Below are 20,914 nucleotides of genomic sequence, written 5' to 3' on the forward strand. Positions count from 1 at the left end.
CCCCCTCTTTCTCTCCTTAGGCGGCCAAAGACAGGTCTTGTTCAGATACCAAACTTCACCACAATTGTAACACTTGTGAGTCTTCTATGATACCTGAGCTCAAGGCAGCCAAAGCAGACAACATACCTGGAGTCCACTTGACTCAGAGTGTAGCATCATGTTACTCTCCTCTTGTATCATCACAACGATAGTCTCATCTAGTGAAGGCATCTTCACCTAAGCTAGGAGGATTGATCTACCTTGATTAAAAGTCAGGCTCAGATGGGCTAGAAGCGGCATAGTCTTCATATATGCAAAGATTTCCCCTTTTTGTACCCTGGTTCACCACAGCTTGAAATCGATGAGAAGTGATCAAGGTCTACTCACAGCCGTTGTAGATCTATGGAGTATTCCTGAATAGATCGAACACCATGTACCATTGCCTTTATCTCACTCTGAATCTGGAACAACCTCATGTTATGCTCGGCCCAGCATAGATCTTTTTTGGCTTTGCTGAGATGCCCCTCACCTTTTGAATGTCATCTATTGATGAGGCAATCGACAAAGCCATCGATTTGAATAACCAGGGGTAAAGCAAGGTGTGTATGGTCCTCCATTTATCCCCCTCAATACCGTCACTTTCTAGCTCGACCATTATCAGATACCCCTTTAGTCTCTTTCCTATTAAAACAACCTCAATCTGACGCGACCAACTAAAAAACATGGTTGTTCCATCAAGTTTCATATCTATAAAAGGCAGGTCTTAGCTTCACCTGCGTCGGAGCACATGCTGAGATAGTGGCTCCTGCCGAAATGCTAGCTCTTTGTATGAGCCCGACCAAGAACTTCAAAACTTTAGGATTTATCTCCCTTAGAAGCTCCAATCATTTATCTCCCTCAATATAATTACAAAGAAACAAGTTTAAATCACACACAAATTTGATCCTTCGTGTTCTCATGTTTCTTCATTTCACTATATTCTTCAAACATATTTATGAGATTCTCCCTAGGTTCGCTAACAGACAACAATATAACACACCTTGGTGTTGACTGAGGAGTCGTATTAGCTACAATTGCTTTAGGCGAGAGCTGCGGTCCTTCTTTCACTCTTCTTGAACCAGAAGAACGAGAGTTATGGGTTTCTGGAAGGCATGATTACTTCCATCTACGTGTACCGAAAACCCTCAATCTCTCCTTTCAACGAAGCCCATTGTCATTCTTCCCTATGCGCGCGAGACACGAGCTGAAGCCTTCACTTCTGCCTTCGACCTCTCCTTTGTCGTTCCCCGCTCTGTTCATGCATCCCCCACCACGACATAGCCGAAGATCAAAAGCCCGCACTCCTTCCTTGTGTGTTTCCTTGTGACGCAATACTTTGTGTCCCAGCCAAGCGGTATTGTAAAGATAACTAGGGTTTGGCTCTAATACCATAAAGAAATAATTGCTTAAAGACTTGTTCTATTGTGATTTGTGCTTATACAAACCTTAGAATGTTCTTACAACTAACCCCCAAACTTCTATATTTCCTATTTACAATTATAGCACTTAAAAAAATACAAATCTCAACAATTTACATATATAACACCTCTACTTTGTACATTTATATCACCCATATCTTTCATATCAAATAAAAAATAACACTTTTAACCTTTAAAATGTGAAATATTCCATGTGAAGTTTAGGTGTTAGATATGTAACTACACGAGAATTAAATGGTGGGTATGTAAATCTTTCATTTTATTTTTGCCTCTTTCTAATGACGCGTCCAATCCCATGGTTGTGACATTTGATCAAATTTACAGAAAAATAAGTAAGATCTGCTTTGGTCACTATTTCCTTTCTTCTCCCCCAATTCAAGTCCCGCGGTGCTGTCTGAAGGTGCTGCCATCACTTGCTCAATGGCAATCCTAATGTTATAATTTACATTTTGAAACATTAGAATATTCAGATTTTGGGGACTAAACTGCTGCTGGTTTGCTAAGAGCATCTTAAATTGTGGCTATACGAAGGCTCAACCCTTAAATTCATTGACATGCTTGATCGGTTGGAGGATGTAGAGACGACCGACGGAAAGAGAGGGCGACAACGATAGAGGGTCAGCGGACAGGCGTAGGGCCAGTACAGAGGTACAGTAGTCGCTGGCGCGACATGACTGATCTGCTGTCGCATGGACCTCACAGAGGAGTTGCACGACCACCGTATGTAGAAACAAGAGCTAGAAGGATCTGTAGGTGGCTAGGGCGAGCAGGAGTTGATTCATCAATTGCATGAAAGTGATGGGCGTGTTGGGCTGGCCAAAAGACATAATGGTCCATTTGTAGAGACCATTGCGTTCCTTGAAGGTGGTCTTCCACTCTTCTCCCGGCCGCATTCGTATCTGATGATATCCACTGCCAAGTTGACATCGCGTAATTAATCTAAGTGATCATCTAGGCAAGGTATGAGAAACCGGTATTTAATGGTAATTTTATTAATGGCGTGGCTGTCAATGTACATCCGTCATAAACCGTTCTTCTTGGGTACCATGGGAACGGGAGGGGGGGGGGGGGGGGACCATGGGAAGGGGGGGGGGGGGGGGGCACATGAACTGGTGCTTTCTCGAACTGATCCTCTCGTAACGAGATCCTACACTTGACGCTATAGCTCCTCGTATTCTACAGGTCATAATCTATAGCCGGTGGTCGATTTGGTAACACCAATCCTGGTATAAGGTCTATGGCGTGTTGAATGTCCCTTAGTACCTTCGGTCCGTCACGAACTGATTGCAGGAAGGTGACTCGTGAGACTTACACATCCTCCATCTCAATCACTCTTCTCACATCCTGGACAAGTAACAACATGATGTACTTCTCATCCTTCTTAAACTTGTAATTGGTCTCGAAGCCGTTGTGCTGTATTTTCTAGTCGAACTGCCACGACCTTCCCAGCTGAATGTAACATGCGTCTATCAGAACCACATCATACCAAACTTGCTTCTGTAGTTGATCGCAGATTGAGAATTCAACTAAGCATTGTTGATCTGCATGTATCTCGTTCCTTTTTTTCAGTTACGTGAGAGAATAGGATCGCAAATGTTTTTGTGTGGCTAATCCCAACTTTTGCCCATAAGCATAGAGATGGCGTTTTCACAGCTTCCACCGCCTATGATCAAACTGTAAATTTTGCCTTTTACCGTGCACGTATTGCAAAAGATGTGTCGTAGCTATGACAGGTCTCTTTCTAGTTCCGACTGCAGAACCCTTCGTATGACCAACATTTCGCTTTCTTCCCCTGGAAGTTGAAGTGCCTCTTGCGCACTATCCTCTGACTCGGCTTCCTCTACTTCCTCAACAATGCCTTCACTAAACAAGACAACTCCGCTTATGAGAGAGTTGGTCGTGATGTGGTTGTAACCGTGACACCTAAAACACTTCCGTGCAGAAACCATCCTAGATGAACTACCCTTTTATGGCTTTGTTCCGCTCAAGGTGGTCTTCTTGCTTTCTAGTATTGCTTGTTAGTTCTAGAAGTGGTCGTCTTGTCGACAGATGTAACTGTGGGGAATGACTTGAATGTCGACTGTTGTTGAAAGGAAGACTGTGACTTGGCCTGCTTTTACTACCTTTCTACATTTAATGCTAGGGTTCGGACATCGCCCAGCGTCTAATAGGGTTATAGTTGAATTATTTCGGGCGATCGTGCGCTCCTCTTGCTCGACTAACTCACACTCATTTGTAATTGGTCAAACTTCGTCGTGAAATCCTCAATCAAAAGCTCTCGGGGCTGCAAGTTGTGGAGCATGAGGAACATATCTTGGCGGTAGTGGAGTGGCACGTAGTTCTGCATAGCTTTCTTCATTTTTGCCCACTGGGTGATCTTGTCGCTTCCGTCTTGTTCTGCTGCAAATTTTTCCAACATAACGAAGCAGTTTCCTTCAATTTAATAGCAGCTAGTTTAACCCATTTATCCTCGGGCACCTCCTTGTATTCAAAGATGTGTTCGACCGTTTGCAACTAGTCAATGAAATCGTTGGGATTCATACTTTTGTCAAACTCTAGTAGGTCCGTTTTGATGTCAAAGTCCTCGTATGCGCCAAACATGGCTCCTCTCGTAATCTCCTTTGATAGTGAATGTTGAAGTGACATGGTCGATATTCATCGTTGCTAACGGCTTTGCGGTGAAACATATTTAGATCGTCTTCGAGGTCTCCTCTTCGACTCTCGAGGTCGCAGTCGACGGTTATGTCGCCTTGGCCATATCAACCAGTCGTCGTTGTAGGAAAAGAATCTCCCATTTTATTTCTTCCTGACTCGAGCTAATGAACATTGACACGGGAGAAAGGAAGAGAAGAGAAAATTAAGTAAAAGGGAGAGGGAAAATGAAAAAAAAAACTGGCTGGCTTGGGTGGGGGGCAGATACTGAAGAACCATAAGCTAGGACTAGGGTTGTATTAGTTCTGATACCAAATGATGTCAGAGTTAACCCATATCCGACGCAAGCGACACATTTTATTATTGATTTCAAGAGGGGTACAAGAACGTCGCTACAACAATAACACAACACAAATAATGATAAATACAACTTGTGGAAAAAAAAACAAAAGTAATTTAAGAGAGAAGTAGCCCTCTCGAGCAAGCGAGGTAGATATGAGAGTGGAAGGAGCTACGCGGAGGTGCTCGAAGGGTGGTGACTAGCTAGAGGATGCAGAGACAGCCAGAGGAAGGGGAGGGCGACGCCGACAAAGGGCGTTAGACTGTAGGGGGCTAGTGCGCAGGTACAATTGCGTTGGCGGAATGCGGTTGACTTGCAATGGAATGACTTGCATAGATGAGGATTCACACAACTGTTCTGTGTAGAAACGTGCCCTGCTGGTATTTGTAGGTGGCTGGAGCGAGTAGGAGGGCCGTACAGTGACTCGTCTGTGCGAAGGAAAGGCGATGACAAAAGTTACAAGTGACTGTGGTTGAGGAAGGGCGCTGGCGGGAGCTGCAAGCAATTGAGGATGAGTAGAGCGGGTAAATAGTACTCTATCGTGGGGCGCCTGCAGGGCCTGTGATCGTCTTAGAAGAGAGGAACCCGGGGGTGGTGGGAAGCATCTACCTCCATTGGTTCGGTGCTGGTCGGTCCGGTCCAGTAGGAATGCTGGACAAGTCAATTGTAAGGCTAGCCCGAACTCGAGAGCCCCGCATCAAAAATTCTAGTGGGTTTCATGTCAAATCAATTACGATTTTGGACCAAGAAACAACCGAATATTTATTTTCATTACATACAAAAAGTTTTTATCCCACTTAATGGGGTCAGCTACATGAATTTTTTTATCCATTGCATCCTACTGAGTATCATATTTTCATTTAATTCTAATATATTAAGATAATTTTTTAAACAACATGGCCAAGTCTTTTAAGCTCCATTTCTGCTTTTCCTATAAGTCAAATCTAAATCATCTACTTTCCTAAAAGAATCATCAGATGGTCAACATTTGATGTGATCAAACCGTCTAAGACGCCTCTCGCTAATCTTGTCTGCACTGGAGCTAAACCAACTCTATCAAGGATATATTCATTTCGCATTCTGTCTCTAAGTATCAAACCACTCAATCCACCTAAGCATTTTCATCTCCTCAAAACTTAACTTTATTTTATGCTTCTCCTTTAAAGACCAACATTTTGTGTCATAGAGCAAAGCGCCATAGAGCATTGGGGGTCACACCACCGTCTTATGAAATTTTCCTTTCAATCTAAGCGGTACTTTTCTACACACAATAGACCCATGCATTCCTCCACTTCAACCAACCAACTTGAATTTTACTAAAAACATCTCCATCTATATCACCATCACTTTGAACAATAGAAAAAAGATATATAAAACATTCACACCTTTTAATGATTTGATCACCTAAATTTACAACTCTGCCACTAAAGCTACTACTACTAAAATTTCATTATATTTATTCAATTTTAGATCTAGTCAAATGAATACCTTTAGACTCCAATATAGACCTTCATAATTCAAGTTTTTTCTGAAATCATTCTCTAGTTTTATCCACAAGGATATCATCAACAAAAATCATACACCAAGGTATAACATCCTGTAAATGTCCAGTAAGAGCCTCCATAACTAAAGCAAACAGATATGAGCTTAAAATAAAGCCGATCCCTAATGTAATCCAACTGAAATAGGAAAATACTTGGTCAACCATCATTCTGTTTGTATACAAGTCACGGCTCTATTATACATATCTTCAATGACTTGAATATCAGTCCTATCAACACCTATTTACTCTAGCACTCTCCAAAGAACTTCACTCGGAACCTTCCCGTAAGTTTTTTTTTTTTAAATTAATAAAAATCATATGTAGATCCTCCTTATTCTCTCTGTACTTCTCCATCAAACTTTTCAATGAATGTATAGCTTTCATAATAGAACTGTCTGGCATAAATCCAAACTAATTATGAGAAATCTTTGTATCACATCTTAACCTATGTTCAATTACCCTCTCATAATTTTATGTATAACACATCAACTTAATTTCTCTATAATTTGCACTCTTGTGTATCTCTTTTATTCTTAAAAATGGGACCAAAATACTCTTGCTGCACTCCTCAAGCATCTTTTTGGTTTTTAAAATAACATTAAAGAGTTTAGTAAGCCAAGAAATACTCAAATCTCTTAAATATTTCCACACTTCAATTGGGATAACATCAGGTCCTATCGGTTTTCCACCATTGGTTTTCTTTCAAGCCTCCTCAACTTCTTCTTTACTAAAAAAGACTGTAAAAATAAAACATTATATTATTAACAACGAAATTAAGAATACTAAGATCGATCGTATTTTCAGAAACATTCTTAAAAGTGAAGCTATCATCATTATCATGAAGGTCATCATCATCATGAAGGTCACATCAGTATATAGGCAAATGTACTCTATGCCGCAAATGTACTCTATGCCGTAAAAATTTTGGCTCACATCAGTATATAGGCAAATGTACTCTATGCCGTAAAAATTTTGGTACCACCAAGCACAAGAACCTGAACATGATTTCAAGGTTATTGTCATACTAAAAAAACTAAAAACTACACGATAAATAGTAAATAAATAAAAAGAATAGGAACAAAAAAGAAATAAGAAATAAATCAAAGCTGATAGGATACCTCATGGCCATGCATGCTTTCGGAGCATTGAATATCAGAAGGGACCTACAAAAGTGATTTAGAAATGGTTCTAGTAAAATTCAAAATATCATAATTAAAAAATAGATACATTTGGCTTGGTGAGTCAAATGTTAACCATGACATGTTAATAAATATATATGTAATAAAAACCAAAGTCAGAGGTTTAATTTAAAATATCATATGCCTACTACTTTTTTGGGATCGGTAACCTAAACATGCTAAATTTCCTTTGCTCTAATCTAGCATGTGTGGGCAAACTATCCAACCTCATATAGAAAGCCTAAAAAATATCACAGAGAAGTGCCGTTAGTTAATAGATATATAATATTTATAAACGACATTCCTTGTGGATAAAAATAACTTTCCCTTGTGATATACATATGCTTTAAAATAGCACAAGAAAAAAACAATGCAGGAGCTTTAAGTTTTTGTGGTGAGAGGAGATCACTGAAGCACTTTTGTCAGGTTTTAGAAATCAGAAGCGCTACTTCAAATGAACAAGTACCAGAAAAACAATACCAATCAAATTAATGATGATTCAGTTGGTTATAGTGAGATTAATGGATGGAACTATTAGTTTAATGTCTAATCTTGTAATCTGGAGTTTATGGGTGAAAAGGTGAGATGTTTAGAGAGGTTAAGTAGGAATAAATGCCACGAGTGGTCCTGATTGAGCTGATTATAAATATCACTATTGGAAATGGGCCTTAAGTGATGTTAATGGCTGTAGATGAAAGTGGAGGGTTAGCTTAAAATATTGAAATTATGATAATGAATATTTAGTAAGTTTTGGTAGAGTTTATGGCCACATTATGTTGTGGAAAACAAGACAAAATAGCTGTCCACCAAAGCATGTTTGAGAGCTACCCAAGAGTTTTATGGTGATTTTGAAGGCTGGAATGTGACCAGTTGACCTTTGAGAATGGAGAGGATGTGAAGGCAAAGGTAAGAGGGAGAGTTGTTGAAATGATGAGCAAGAACTTCTAGAATAAATAGCCAATCCAACAAAGAAAAGTTACCTGGGCCATCAAACACTAACTCACAAGAAAAGAACTTTTCAATAATATCAAAAGCGAAAATTTACTATAACATAGCAGCATTATTTGTAGGCATTACAATGAAATCTTAGACTCATTATTCAAATAAAAATAAAAACAAAAAATAATAATAATATTTTGGAGGCAAAGCAAATAATTGGCCAGTAATTGAGGCAAATGCATTAATTCAACTTTCCATGAAGTTGTCAACCCTTACAGAGCTCCAATGTGATTATAAAATGAAAAAATAATTGATATTTCAAGCTGAAAACATAAAATTTTAAATTCTAAAATATTTTTTTTAATGCTTTGACTCAAGTTTGAGCATTAGCCTTGAAGTTTTGTTGATGGGCCTATTTTTGCTTAAGCATCTTGGTATGCTTGGGTTTGTATTTGGATACTCATATTTGGGTCCTCCACAACTAAATCATAAATAACTATACTCCTCAAGTCTTCTTTATAGTATATATAAATTATACATTTATAAAATAATTATGTATTGTTTTGCATTAACTCACCTCTTCGTTAAGAATTTTACTTGGTAGAATTAAATAGATGACAATGGAAAAATGAAGCAAGCATGCAATATGAGTTCTATGAAATATGAAAAAAAAAACTAAAATGCAAAAACAAAATTAAGTAAATATGTCATCTAATCTAGATATCCACTTATATTCAATCAAAATAAAAAAATCAAAACAATAATGTAGAAGCAGTAACCCAAGCCAATAAACTAAGGATTAATAAAAACTGAAGGTATGATTATAAAATAAAATATTAAAATATTATTGACGTAATAGAAGGTAAGGTGCTGATATTTTAAAAAGAAATTGAGACAAATAAGCAAGAAGTACGTTTAAAGATCTAACCAATATTCTTCACCCAAAAAAATTAAACCACCAAAATTATTTTCAAATCCTCCTAAATCTTTGTTAGCAAAAGAGTGAAGGATGGAGAAATGAATATCAACCATTATATTAGTAATTGCCTGACACACCATATGAAGAATACTAGCACACCTCTCCCTCCGCCCTATAATAAAAAAAAAGAAAAACCGTCTATTGTTGAAGGGCCACATGGATGTTGTGTATCAAATTTTGAGGTACTTGAAAAGTGCACCAGGGAAGGGGTTGATCTTCAGGAAGAAAAGAAATGTAGGCATTGAGGGCTATTGCGACACTGACTGGACGAGTTGTGTTGATGATAGGAAGTCCACATCTGGATACTGCATGTTTGTAGAGGGAAACTTGGTATCTTGGAAGAGTAAGAACAATCGATAGTAGCAAAGTCAACTACAGAGACAAAACATAGAGCTATGGCCTTAGGAGTTGCCAAAATTATGATGTGGCTGAGAACCTTATTAGTAGAGCTCAAGGTGGACCAATGAGCTGAAATGAAGTTGTGGTGCGACATTAAGTTAGCAATCAACATTGCCACCAACCCGATGTAACACAATAGAACCAAATTTGTGAAGACTGATAGGTTCTTCATCAAGGAAAAATGAATAACGGATTACTGGAGCTACATCATGTAGAGCAGGTGGTTGCTATCTCACAAAAGGACATAGCTCATTAGATTTGCCTAAGTTATGTGACAAGATGGGCTTAGTGAATATCTTTTGCCCATCTTGAGGGAGAGTGTTGAGATTTGCATCTTGTCTAGAGTCCTAATTGTAAATATGAAATATAGAAGAAGTCTAGGAAGTTATTTGTAAAATGTTGTAAGGGGCTATATAAGCCCAAATGATTAATGAATATAATAAATTAATTGCAAAATCATTTCAATTCCAAGGTTATATTCTAGAGTTTGGGGGAAAGATGAGGATTTAGATGGATTAGCTAGACTGAATGTCATAATTATTTCAGATTGAACCAATTTGGAAGATCACTTTAAGAAAAGAATTTGAAGTAGTATGAAAAACCTGAAAATGGAGGGTTAGCTTCATACTAGCCAATGACGAATAATGCATCATAGAATAGTCTCTTTGGAGTCAGCACATAAAGCATTGTATAGCACACACTTGCTAATATAACACAAAAATTAAAAAAACATCGATAAAAATGTAAGTAAATATCGAAGCCTGCTATATTGGAGGATATACTAAGATGATAATGAAAAAATAACTAAAGTAATTCTAAGACGCAAATGCTCAATATCTCAAGCACTCATCAATGTTACAACCAATAATAGGTTGAACAACATTTCCCAACCACAAAAAATAAAAATAAAAATCAATTCATTGGAAGAATATAATAATTTCTATGGTGTGTTGAGAGCTTATCTTCTAAAAAAATTCATTTCCAAATTCTAATAAATGTGAAATGAATATATCTGTGAAAGGGTTGGAGTAGATTCAGTGGCAAACAAGATTAGAGAGAGTCACTTCAGATGGTTTGGTCAAATCAAACGTTGACCATCTAATGACCTAATTAGGTGAGAAGATATTTAGAAGCGACCATTAAAGGATAGTTCCAATCATATGCATCAAGTCATTCTCCATTCCAAAATCCAATAGGTGTTTCCAAGGTGGTTATAAAAATAAGAAAATAATATTTGACAAAATCTAAACTTTAAATTTTAGAGTTCAGAATTTTCCACGTTCTTGGAGATTTGTTTTCCCTTATGTCTGCACTCTTGTAATCAAACTTCTCTTTGCTCGAGCACCTTAATGTGCTTAAGCTCTTGCTTCAATTCTTATAATTGAGCCTTCCTCTTATCAATAATTTATTATTATAACACTCAACTCTTTTTCATATAAAATAAGATTTTCAATTATAAAAACAACCATGCAAACATGCATTGTTCTGCAACACAATCATTTTCAATCAATTAGCTGACAAGACCAGTGGCTAGGAGAAAATATCACCTTCAAAGATTATTAAAATAGAATCTAGTGCACAGACTTTCAAATTCTATTTAGAATTACAAGAAATACTTATTTATCATATAAAATAACAAATTGGTTAGTTCATTTTTTTCCACTTCAAAGGAACAATTCATCTTGCCTTTTCTCAGTTAAGGATTTTAAATGAACCATTACGAGCAAAAATGTTAAACATAAAGCTGTTTTGCAATCGACATTACAGACAAACTTCTACTAAGCAATGCTTTCAAAAAACACAGATGAACTACCAACCTCCATTCGACTCATAGGTCTTCTGGAACGAAGTTGAGAAATAGCATCCTCTGTACTGCTTGCTGTGAGTCCTAATAGAGAAATATATTCAATCAGAATGTAACTAAATTGCAGTTTAGTTCTAGCTGAATATTCTCTCTCAGGAAATGACAACATTAAATTGGCACAAGGTTCAACAGTATATGCCTGCAGCTGATTCCATAACTCTCTGATTTCTATATTCAATATCATTTATAGTATGCCAATTGTCCTGCTAAGAGATCACGTCAAGTAAACAGATCAACTTCAAGATATTACCATCCCAAAAAAAAAGTACTTCAAAACTAAAAAATACCTTGAACTCCACTTTACCTGATCAAAATAGTCATGCATGGTATGAAAGTAGTGTTCATCAGGAAGATCCTTTGGAGGATTTAGAACATTATGGAAAAAAATGGTAATTGAATCGAAGTAGAATTGTGGACGTGGGGAGTTGTGATCACCATCAAACTTGATAATATTCTTGTCCCCCTACAGTATTGCACATTTATTTAAGAACCCGTGATGACAACTCCACAATAATGAACCCAAATAACTACAGATCATTCATGTTACAGATAAAATATCAATGATGAGAAAAAACTTTCAAGGATCTCATTAAAAAATATTAAATCAAATCAATGTTAATGTGCTGAAAAATATGACATTAAATGTCAACCATCTAATGCTTCAATAAGGAGAGTAGATGTTTTAGATTCAATTTATGATAAGAAATGTAGAGGTAGACCTAAAAAGACCCGGGCATGTTGTATAGAAAATTATCCTAATTAGGAATTAAATAAAAATATAACACTCAAATAGGATTCAAAGGAGAAAAATGATTCATTTAGCTAATCCCGCCTAGTGGGATAAGAGATTCTTGTTGTTGTTATTGTTGTTGTTGTTCTTAATATGTTGAAAATACAGAACATAAAAACAGGATTATCATTAGGTCATATTTTCCAATGAAGAATTATAAGATCAATATCTCATAATGTAATAGCCATTTTGGATCAAGTCAGTTTAAAATATAGCCCAATTTCATTCATCTGAAATTCATGTGAACTATTTTTATAAAATTCTAAACCCTACGCTCGTAGAAGAAGGGGAGTACGCTCCTCTGTTCTATCATCTGCTTCATCGAGCTGTGTCTGTGCTCGCTGCTCACTGTAGGGCTGATCGCGCTCTGCGGCTCCTCTCTCGCAGTTTCGACCCGATCGCGGCTCGCGTGCTGCTGTTTCGACCAGTACGTGCTTGTTCGTCTTCTGAGGTTACCTCTTCTGTCATGCGCCTGTTTCTACGGGTTCGACTTCTGTTGCTTCGACCCGACGCGCGTCCATTCGCGTCTGTTCGCGTCTAGTCACGCTCCATCGGATTGGACCATCTGGTTTCTTTCCGCTCGTAGAAGAAGGGGAGTACGCTCCTCTGTTCTATCATCTGCTTCATCGAGCTGTGTCTGTGCTCGCTGCTCACTGTAGGGCTGATCGCGCTCTGCGGCTCCTCTCTCGCAGTTTCGACCCGATCGCGGCTCGCGTGCTGCTGTTTCGACCAGTACATGCTTGTTTCGTCTTCTGGGGTTACCTCTTCCGTCATGCGCCTGTTTCTGTGGGTTCGACTTCTGCTGCTTCGACCCGACGAGCGTCCATTCGCGTCTAGTCACGCTCCATCGGATTGGACCATCTGGTTTCTTTCTCTTTTGCATCTGCGGGCTGAAGGATCGTCGTTATGACACTTCCTTCTTCTTTGGTTGATCCTAGCAAAGCTTTTTTGCCCACGTGGTGGGTAATCATCTTGCGGAATCTACTATTGTCTTCCCCTCAAGCTATAAGGAATGTCCTAATGATAGGAGTGATTGTCGTTTTCTTAAGAATATAAGTAGGAAGAGTGGGAAAACAACACTATTTTTCTCTGATTCAGATATTTTGACCCTAACTAAGAAATTCATGTTCGCTCTTATTGGGAAATTTCAGTGGGGACACTCATCTATGAAGATTATCAGAAAAGAGTGTTGTTGATGATCTCAAACTTGTAGGCAAGTGGAAAGTGGGACTTTTGGATAGGAGACATGTGTTGATTCAGTTAACCCTAGCTGAAGACTATGTTCGGATTTTCTCTAGAAAATATCTCAATATTATAGGCAAGTCAATGAAGTTACTCAAATGGTCTCCGGATTTTGACCCAAATCATGAGTCTCCTACTATTCCGGTATGGATTAGTTTACGTGGTCTCAAGTTGCATTTCTTTAATCATCAGATTCTTTATTCTATTGGAGTTATTCTTGGAGATCCTATGAAGCTAAATATGCCCACCTTTAACCTAATCAGGCCTTCTGTGGTCAGAATATATGTGGAAAGGGATATTACCTTACCTGATATTACTGAAGTCTGGCTGGGCACAACTCATAATGGATATTGGCAACTAATTGTCATGGAAACATAAATCTTTTTATTGTACCCACTGTAAGATGTTTGGGCATACACTTGATAAATGTCACAAACTCCATCCAAACTTGAAAACTAAAGCTCAAGCAAACAAAGAGAGGTTTAACCCCATTATTATGAACACATATGCTCGATCTGTGGAGGAAGTTCCCACAAGACGGGATTTGGTGTCTGATTTGCCTGTGGATCCCCCTCTACACGTATAGGTCTAGCCAAAAAAGTGCCAAAATACAGAGTATTAAGTAGCTAGAGAGCGACCCAATTTTGTCTTGCCTCCGCCTCTAATTCTACGGAAGGAGCCAGCTAATAAATTGGTGAGATGAGCGTCATTGTCAGTAGTAACCAATGTATCATCCAATAAGTTCCCGAGCTCGAGTCGGCCTCCATTCTTCTTCCCCCTGGAATAAACTTGTCATTCCTCGTCCGAAGATTGACTCACCTGATCAATAGATTGATCTAAAGTGTGTCGGACGTGTGTAGGTTGTTGAACATTAGAAGCAACTACTTGTTGGACCAGCTGATCTTTTATCGGATCGAAGGAGCACTCTCGTGTGTCTTGGCATGTAAGTGGGTCTTCTTCAATAACAGTGAGTGGTATAAGCATATTTGGATTTGTACCTGTAGTATGGTGTTATTCATCAGGAACTGCGGTGTTGGAAAGGGATCGGGTTGCACCTTCTCCGTAGGGATAGTAAATGACTGATCTTTAGCAATATTTAGCAGATCTTTAGCAATATTCGGCCTTAGATGAGGATGCAAGCAATAGCAAATAATAAAATTGTGACCAAACATACTACAATAAGAGCAATAAGGAGAGTGTGATTCTATTTCAACATTTTGTCAATACCCATTATGAGTGATGCTTATCCATATCTCATTCGGAGCTGGTTGAGTGATATCCCTTTCTCTCCCAACTAACACATAAGCCACAGAGGGTCTAGTGACAGCAACCGTAGGACTATCGACCTTGAGAGGTTTACTATAAGCAGCTGCTAATGAGTAGAGATGTTCCAAGTTGAACAAATGTAATTTTAACCACAAAAATTTTATTCAAATAAAAATGATAGGAAACTCCGCTTTTGGATCAAAATCGACAGTCTACTTCAGAATTTTCATAAAACTGTTATCGATCTTAATAACTTTTCAAGAAAAAATGCGAGTGTAATCGGTATCGTGAGATAACTAAATCAATATAGGTCGACTGTCAAGTAAGTCAATATTCCAACTGTCCAATAGTTTCATAGCATCAAAATCTTTTCGAATGATTTCAAGTTTTGGGTGACCATAGAGAAATTTCCCCACTAGAGCAAAGTGTCAAGATGACGCGAGAGTACTGGTTTCAACCTCAGTGAGAATAAGAGCAAGCTTCCCATTTTTTTTACCGAGCTTTTTAATAAAAGTGTGATCACCACCACCTTCAAGAGCATCGTGGAAAGATTGTCGAACATTGCATGAATTGCCGATATGAAAACCAGGCTCTAAACCTGAAAGAGGAGCACGAGTAGGAATAGGAAAGTCGCTGGCAACTGCAGTGACATAGGAACACATCGTCAAGACCATCTGAAGAGAGGCTAGAGGCGAGCTGCAAGGCGAGCAGACCTTCTGTCGGGCAGGGCGACAAAGACGATGTCGAAGGCGTCGTCGAGTACAGAGACGACGCGAACTGCTATCGAGGAAACATCGTCGAGTGCGGGTGAGGAGAGACGAAGCGAAGGGGCTTGCGGAACGACGGAACGACAGAACATGAGAAACCCTTCATCGTCGAAGCAAGCGAATTGTAGGGGCTTGCAGAATGACGAAAAGACAAAAAAGATAACGTGAAACTCTTCTTCGTCGGGCACGAGGAAGCCGGTGGAGTGAATCTGAGAGATTCAACGGAGGGAATAGCCATGAGGATATATCATGGGAATAGCCATGTTGAAATCACATATTGTTAATATATCCTGTGTATCATCTCCACACTTACTGATATAGGTTTGTGCATTTAACTATTTTGCAGGGTGTGTGCATTTAACTAATCCATCACTATTATATTTCAATTTAAATTAATCCACTAATGTTGTCAATATTCAGAAAAGTATTATCTAGTCAATTCGGGATATCCATTGCAACAGGATTTTTTAAAGTCATTTCCTGGCACGAGATATCACTTTCTCGACTTTGAGCGCAGCAGCCAAGTGATTAGAGGGAAAAATGAACTCTTCAACAAAAGACACGTGTCATTATGCAGTGTCATCAAGCGAGCATTTGATGTATGGAAGAAAAAGTGGGTCATACTCAAAGATATGCCTACATATTCTTTCAAATAATAGGTGAACTATTATTGCAACAATTACGCACCATAATTTTATATAGAGACATTCATCCCGAGATGATTGATTTCAGGGTCTTAGATGATGATCCTACCTACACGCATGAGGAATCTAACCAACATCAAGCTAGACCTTCGGTACAAAAAGAATGTAGGACGACGAGTACAACATTTATGAGGGAGAAGGCTTCAAGGAGATGTTCCAACTGAGAGGAGATTACTGATGCTTTGGTGAATGCAACTACTTGTGTAGCATCACCCATTTGTACTTGATGATTCATATTTTATCTTTATGTTTTTCTCGAGATATATTTTTTCAAAATATATATAGCAACTTATGTTGTACCTTTCTTTTGTGCACCGATAAACTTTAATTCTTAATTTTAAGACTGCTTATAGTTTTTTTTTAGAATTTCTCGAATGTTTTATGAACTTAACTTTTTTTATTAAAGCAATAAGGTATTATAATAACATGAAATATGACTCAAGATCATCAAACTGTTTGAAAGTCCCACTGTTATTGTGGCGATAGGAGTGTTCAGTACCAATCTAGGAGGGAAGATAGTTACGAGAGAAGATTTTATTCTTATCCAAGAAACAGGACTCCTGCGGATTGCAACCACTTTCGTTAGGTTGATGACACTGACGAGATACCTCTAGATCATGATTAGTCGAGGAGAGATGCAGAGATGGAGAAAAGATTGTCATGAAAACTTGAACATCAGGATTTCAATACAAACATCATTTTAGGCTTGTTGATTATCGTTGTTGTCCTCAATATTATAGTCATTCACTTCAAATAACTAATCCTTTTTTTATAAATTAGTATTTTTTACTGCAGTGTTAGTCACTTCAAATAACTAATCCTTTTTTTATAAATTAGAGTATTTTTTACTGCAGTGTTAGTTTTTTTAGCAGTATGACTGCTTTTTGTTATTTAGTACTAAATATTATAAAAAATGCACTTATTTTAATATATTGCATATATAAGGGAAAAATAGTCTTTCTCATTAGAAAGAACAACAACATAGCAAATCTCCCAAATAGGCACCTGCTTCTTCATCAGTAACTTTCTGATAGCTCTTGAAAAGTTGTTTCTCCAGGAAGCAGCTTTACAGCAGATTCTTGGAAAAGCAGCAGCCACCTCAAACACACCCTAATACTTGAGTAGTTTTCATGGACTAATGAATAGTCTTTAGACAATTTTTGGATGCTTCTGTAATTGTCTTCATAGACGATATCTTGGTGTATTCTAAAGATGATCCCGATCACACAAATCATCTGCATATTGTTCTTAAAATTTTTGAAGGATAACAAATTATATGCCAAATTTTTCAAATGTAAATTTTGATTTAAAAGTGTGACTTTTCTTATGCATAGTATCAAAGGAAATGACTTATTTGTGGATTGGAATAAGAACAAAGTTATTGTTGATTGGTCAAGACCTCCCAATATTACTTAGGTTAGGAGTTTTCTAAGTCTAGTTGTTTATTAAAAGAGATTTATAGAGCAGTTTTACAGTTTGTTATGTCATTATCCATATTACTCATAATGCAATGAACTTGAATGGTCAGGTCATTTTGAGGTTTTCCAAAAGCTAAAGAGTTGTTTAATGTCTGCTCTAATATTAACTATTCCTTCAAGTTCATAAGTGTTTTAAATTTTTAGTGATGCATCTTTAAAAGGTTTGGGTTGTGTACTTATGCAACAAGAAAAGGTCATTGCCTATGTTTCAGGCTATTGAAGAATCATGAAAGAAATTGTCCCATACATGATTTGGAGCTTGAAGTAGTTGTGTTTGCACTTAAGATATAGAGGCATTATCTGTGTTGAGTTAGATAAAGTATTTACAGATCATCAGAGTTTAAAGCATATATTCACTCAGAAAGAATTGAATATGAGGTAGAGTTTTTTAAAGATTATGATTTGGATATTTAGTACCATCCGGAGAAGGCAAATGTAGTGACAAATGCATTAAGTAGGAATACTTTAGGTAATTTGAATTGTTTATTCACTTAGCTGGAGCAGTTACTTAAAGATGAAGTTAAAACTATCTTTAATTAATTATAATGATGACAATACGGTTCAATTAAATCAGCTGACTGTGAGGTCCACTTTGAAAGGTAGAATCGAGGATTCATTAGCAAGAGACAACAGTGTTTAAAAAATTCTGAAGAAATTTCTATAGAGTGTGTATTTATTTAATTAATGTTAATAGAAAGTTTTATTGAATCGGGACTCAACATAAGGAAATTTTAGCTTGAAAAGAGAAGGTGAAGTGTGCGAGCTAATAGAGGTGGGAAATCAAACCAAGTAAATTTCAGTAAAGTTGGAGTTTGGGTGCTTATTGAGATACAATATTTTGTTTAATTAAATAGATATTATTAAATATGATTTAATGAAATTAAATAATAGTTAAAGAAAATTTGATTCAATGCACTTGAGCTTTGGATCGTGGTTTGGCCAAAAGAAATAAAGTCAAAAAGGAGGTGATTGCAAAAGAAAGTAATCAGAGGATTAAGCTTGTAAAGATGCTATTTAAGGCAAACGTGAGTAATTAATTTTTTATTTGCATTAAGTTAATGTTTTAATAAATAATTTATTTAATGCTTTGACACTTATTTTTACAAATATATGCATATAGTGAGCTTGAGAATTAAGCGAAAAAAATGAGAAAAGGAAAGATAATTGTTCAATGTCTTTAAAAGGAGGTAATTAAAATAAATGAAATATAAATGATTGACAATCAAGATTGCCTCTAGATGATACTAGCAGATGATGAGATGTATCCGTGCACAATACAAAAAATCAAAATGGTGAAGTTGTAACTCGGTGTAAATTTTTTATGATACCTACGGGTACAATTTTAAAGATACATTCGAGTATGACGGTAATCCTGATATGACTTCTTCAAGAGATTAAAATGAATAAATACTTAGAATGAAACAAAAATATTAAATTTAAAATAAAAAGTTTACAGTTTGATTAAGTAATGAATTTAATTTCTTTTGATCATTCATGCATATTTGCATATGAATTTAATGCATAATAAGATTATAATTGCTCACCGAGCTGTGAAAACTTATTGTTAAATTTAATATTTGCATATGAATTTAATAAATTGTAAATTGTTATGTCTGATGAGGGTTTTAATTTACAGGAGAATAACTACAACTGATAGGTACTATATTGTGATGTGATTATAGAGATACTCTTGGGAGTGGAATGATATGTTTTTATTTGCAGACTATGGATGATTTAAATTTTCATTTAAGGATCATTCGGTTTGCTAAAAATGAAATACAATGTAAAAGATTTGTAGAACACTATAATTACAGCGTATTTGAAATATTTTCAAGTTATTTGGTTAAATGTAAAATAAACATAACTTTATTTATTTATTTATTTATTTTGAACTAGATTGAAAATAATGTATTTACTTGGGTAAACAGTTGCACGTGGAACTCGATGATAGGAGGCAATGACGGGCAATGACAGGTAGGGACGGCGGCAGGCGATGCACGATGAGGGACGGCGGGCGACGATGGGGGACTGCAGTGAGGGCGGGCGACGGGCCACGCATGCTAGGGGAGAGGCAAACCGCTGCAACAAAAGCGGTTGGCAGGAGATGGCGGCGACGAGAGTGGGCGATGGCGTCGGTGACAAGCTGCAAGCAGCTTGATGTAATTCAAATTCGGTCAAATCAGTCAAATTCACAATTCATTCAAAATGAACCATGGTGTAAACTTCAAAATCATTAAAATTTTATATTGTATTTGTAAATTTTCATACCAAACACATATTTTTCTCAAATCCCTACAGAAAAAATTACAGTACACTAATTCACTCAACCAAACGGCCCTTTATGTATTTTGTAGTTTATAGGTGAGCCTTTTATAAATTGAAATTTATGAAATTCTGTGGAATATAAATGAAAGATTAATACCTTCCGACCACAGCTTTTAACTTGATTAATTCTAAGTTTTCAGGTCGGGTCGTAGCAATAATGATCTTATTTTACCATAACTCAACCAAAAATCTCCATTGTTGTAGAGATTGTGAGTCAACACATTCAAACACCCAAACAAATATAATAAAAAGCTATTAGATGCATTATTAGGTATAAGCAGTCACCATGTAAAAGACATCCTAATGTTTAAGCCTTTATATAGTGAAAATTATAGATCAATTGATATTAAGTTCTTAGTACAGAGCCATGAGAGATCTCATATGTGAAATGAAGTGGGGTAAACCCATTCTTGGGGATTTTTTTCTTTTTTTGCACAACCTCTTGTATTAAATTTAAAACTAATAATCTCCAATTTCATAAAAGAACAAGACACAATACACTTAACTTTAATTTCATTTAATATGGAATGCTATTAAGGACAATCGTTACTTAGTAGCTTCCTAGCAAAGAATACAACAACAACAACAACAACAACAACAATAACAACAACAACAAAGCCTTAATCTTATTACATGGGGTCGGCTACAAGAATTCTTTTTTTTCCATTGCGTCCTATTTAGCGTCATACTTCCATTTAGTTCTAATAAATTAAGATCATTTTTTATACAATAAGCCCAACTCTTCCTAGGTCTACCTCTGTCTTTCTTAACATAAGTCCAATCTAAAACATCTACTCTCCCAATCAGATTATCATATGGTCGACGTTTAATGTCACCAAACCATCTAAGGCGACTCTCTCTAATTTTGTCCGTCAATGGAGCTACATTAGCCCTATCATGAAGATATTCATTTCACATTTTGTCTCTAAGTGTAAGGCCACTCATCCACCTAATAATTCTCATCTCGACAACACTTCAACACTTAACTTAG

General features: G+C 36.9%; 1 protein-coding gene across 1 annotated transcript in view; it reads right to left on the minus strand.

Moving 5' to 3' along the window:
• The window catches only part of LOC110023215, a gene marked incomplete at its 3' end in the record, with an annotated part of 113,448 nt that overhangs the window by 29,888 nt on the left and 62,646 nt on the right, over window positions 1–20,914 (minus strand). The window contains 4 exon segments of the mRNA XM_020722521.1: window positions 7,111–7,155; window positions 11,305–11,375; window positions 11,491–11,557; window positions 11,656–11,814. Of these exon segments, the coding sequence (XP_020578180.1) occupies window positions 7,111–7,155; window positions 11,305–11,375; window positions 11,491–11,557; window positions 11,656–11,814 (342 nt within the window).

This window comes from Phalaenopsis equestris, unplaced genomic scaffold (assembly GCF_001263595.1).
Source record: "Phalaenopsis equestris unplaced genomic scaffold, ASM126359v1 Scaffold000223, whole genome shotgun sequence".
Lineage (NCBI taxonomy): Eukaryota > Viridiplantae > Streptophyta > Magnoliopsida > Asparagales > Orchidaceae > Phalaenopsis > Phalaenopsis equestris.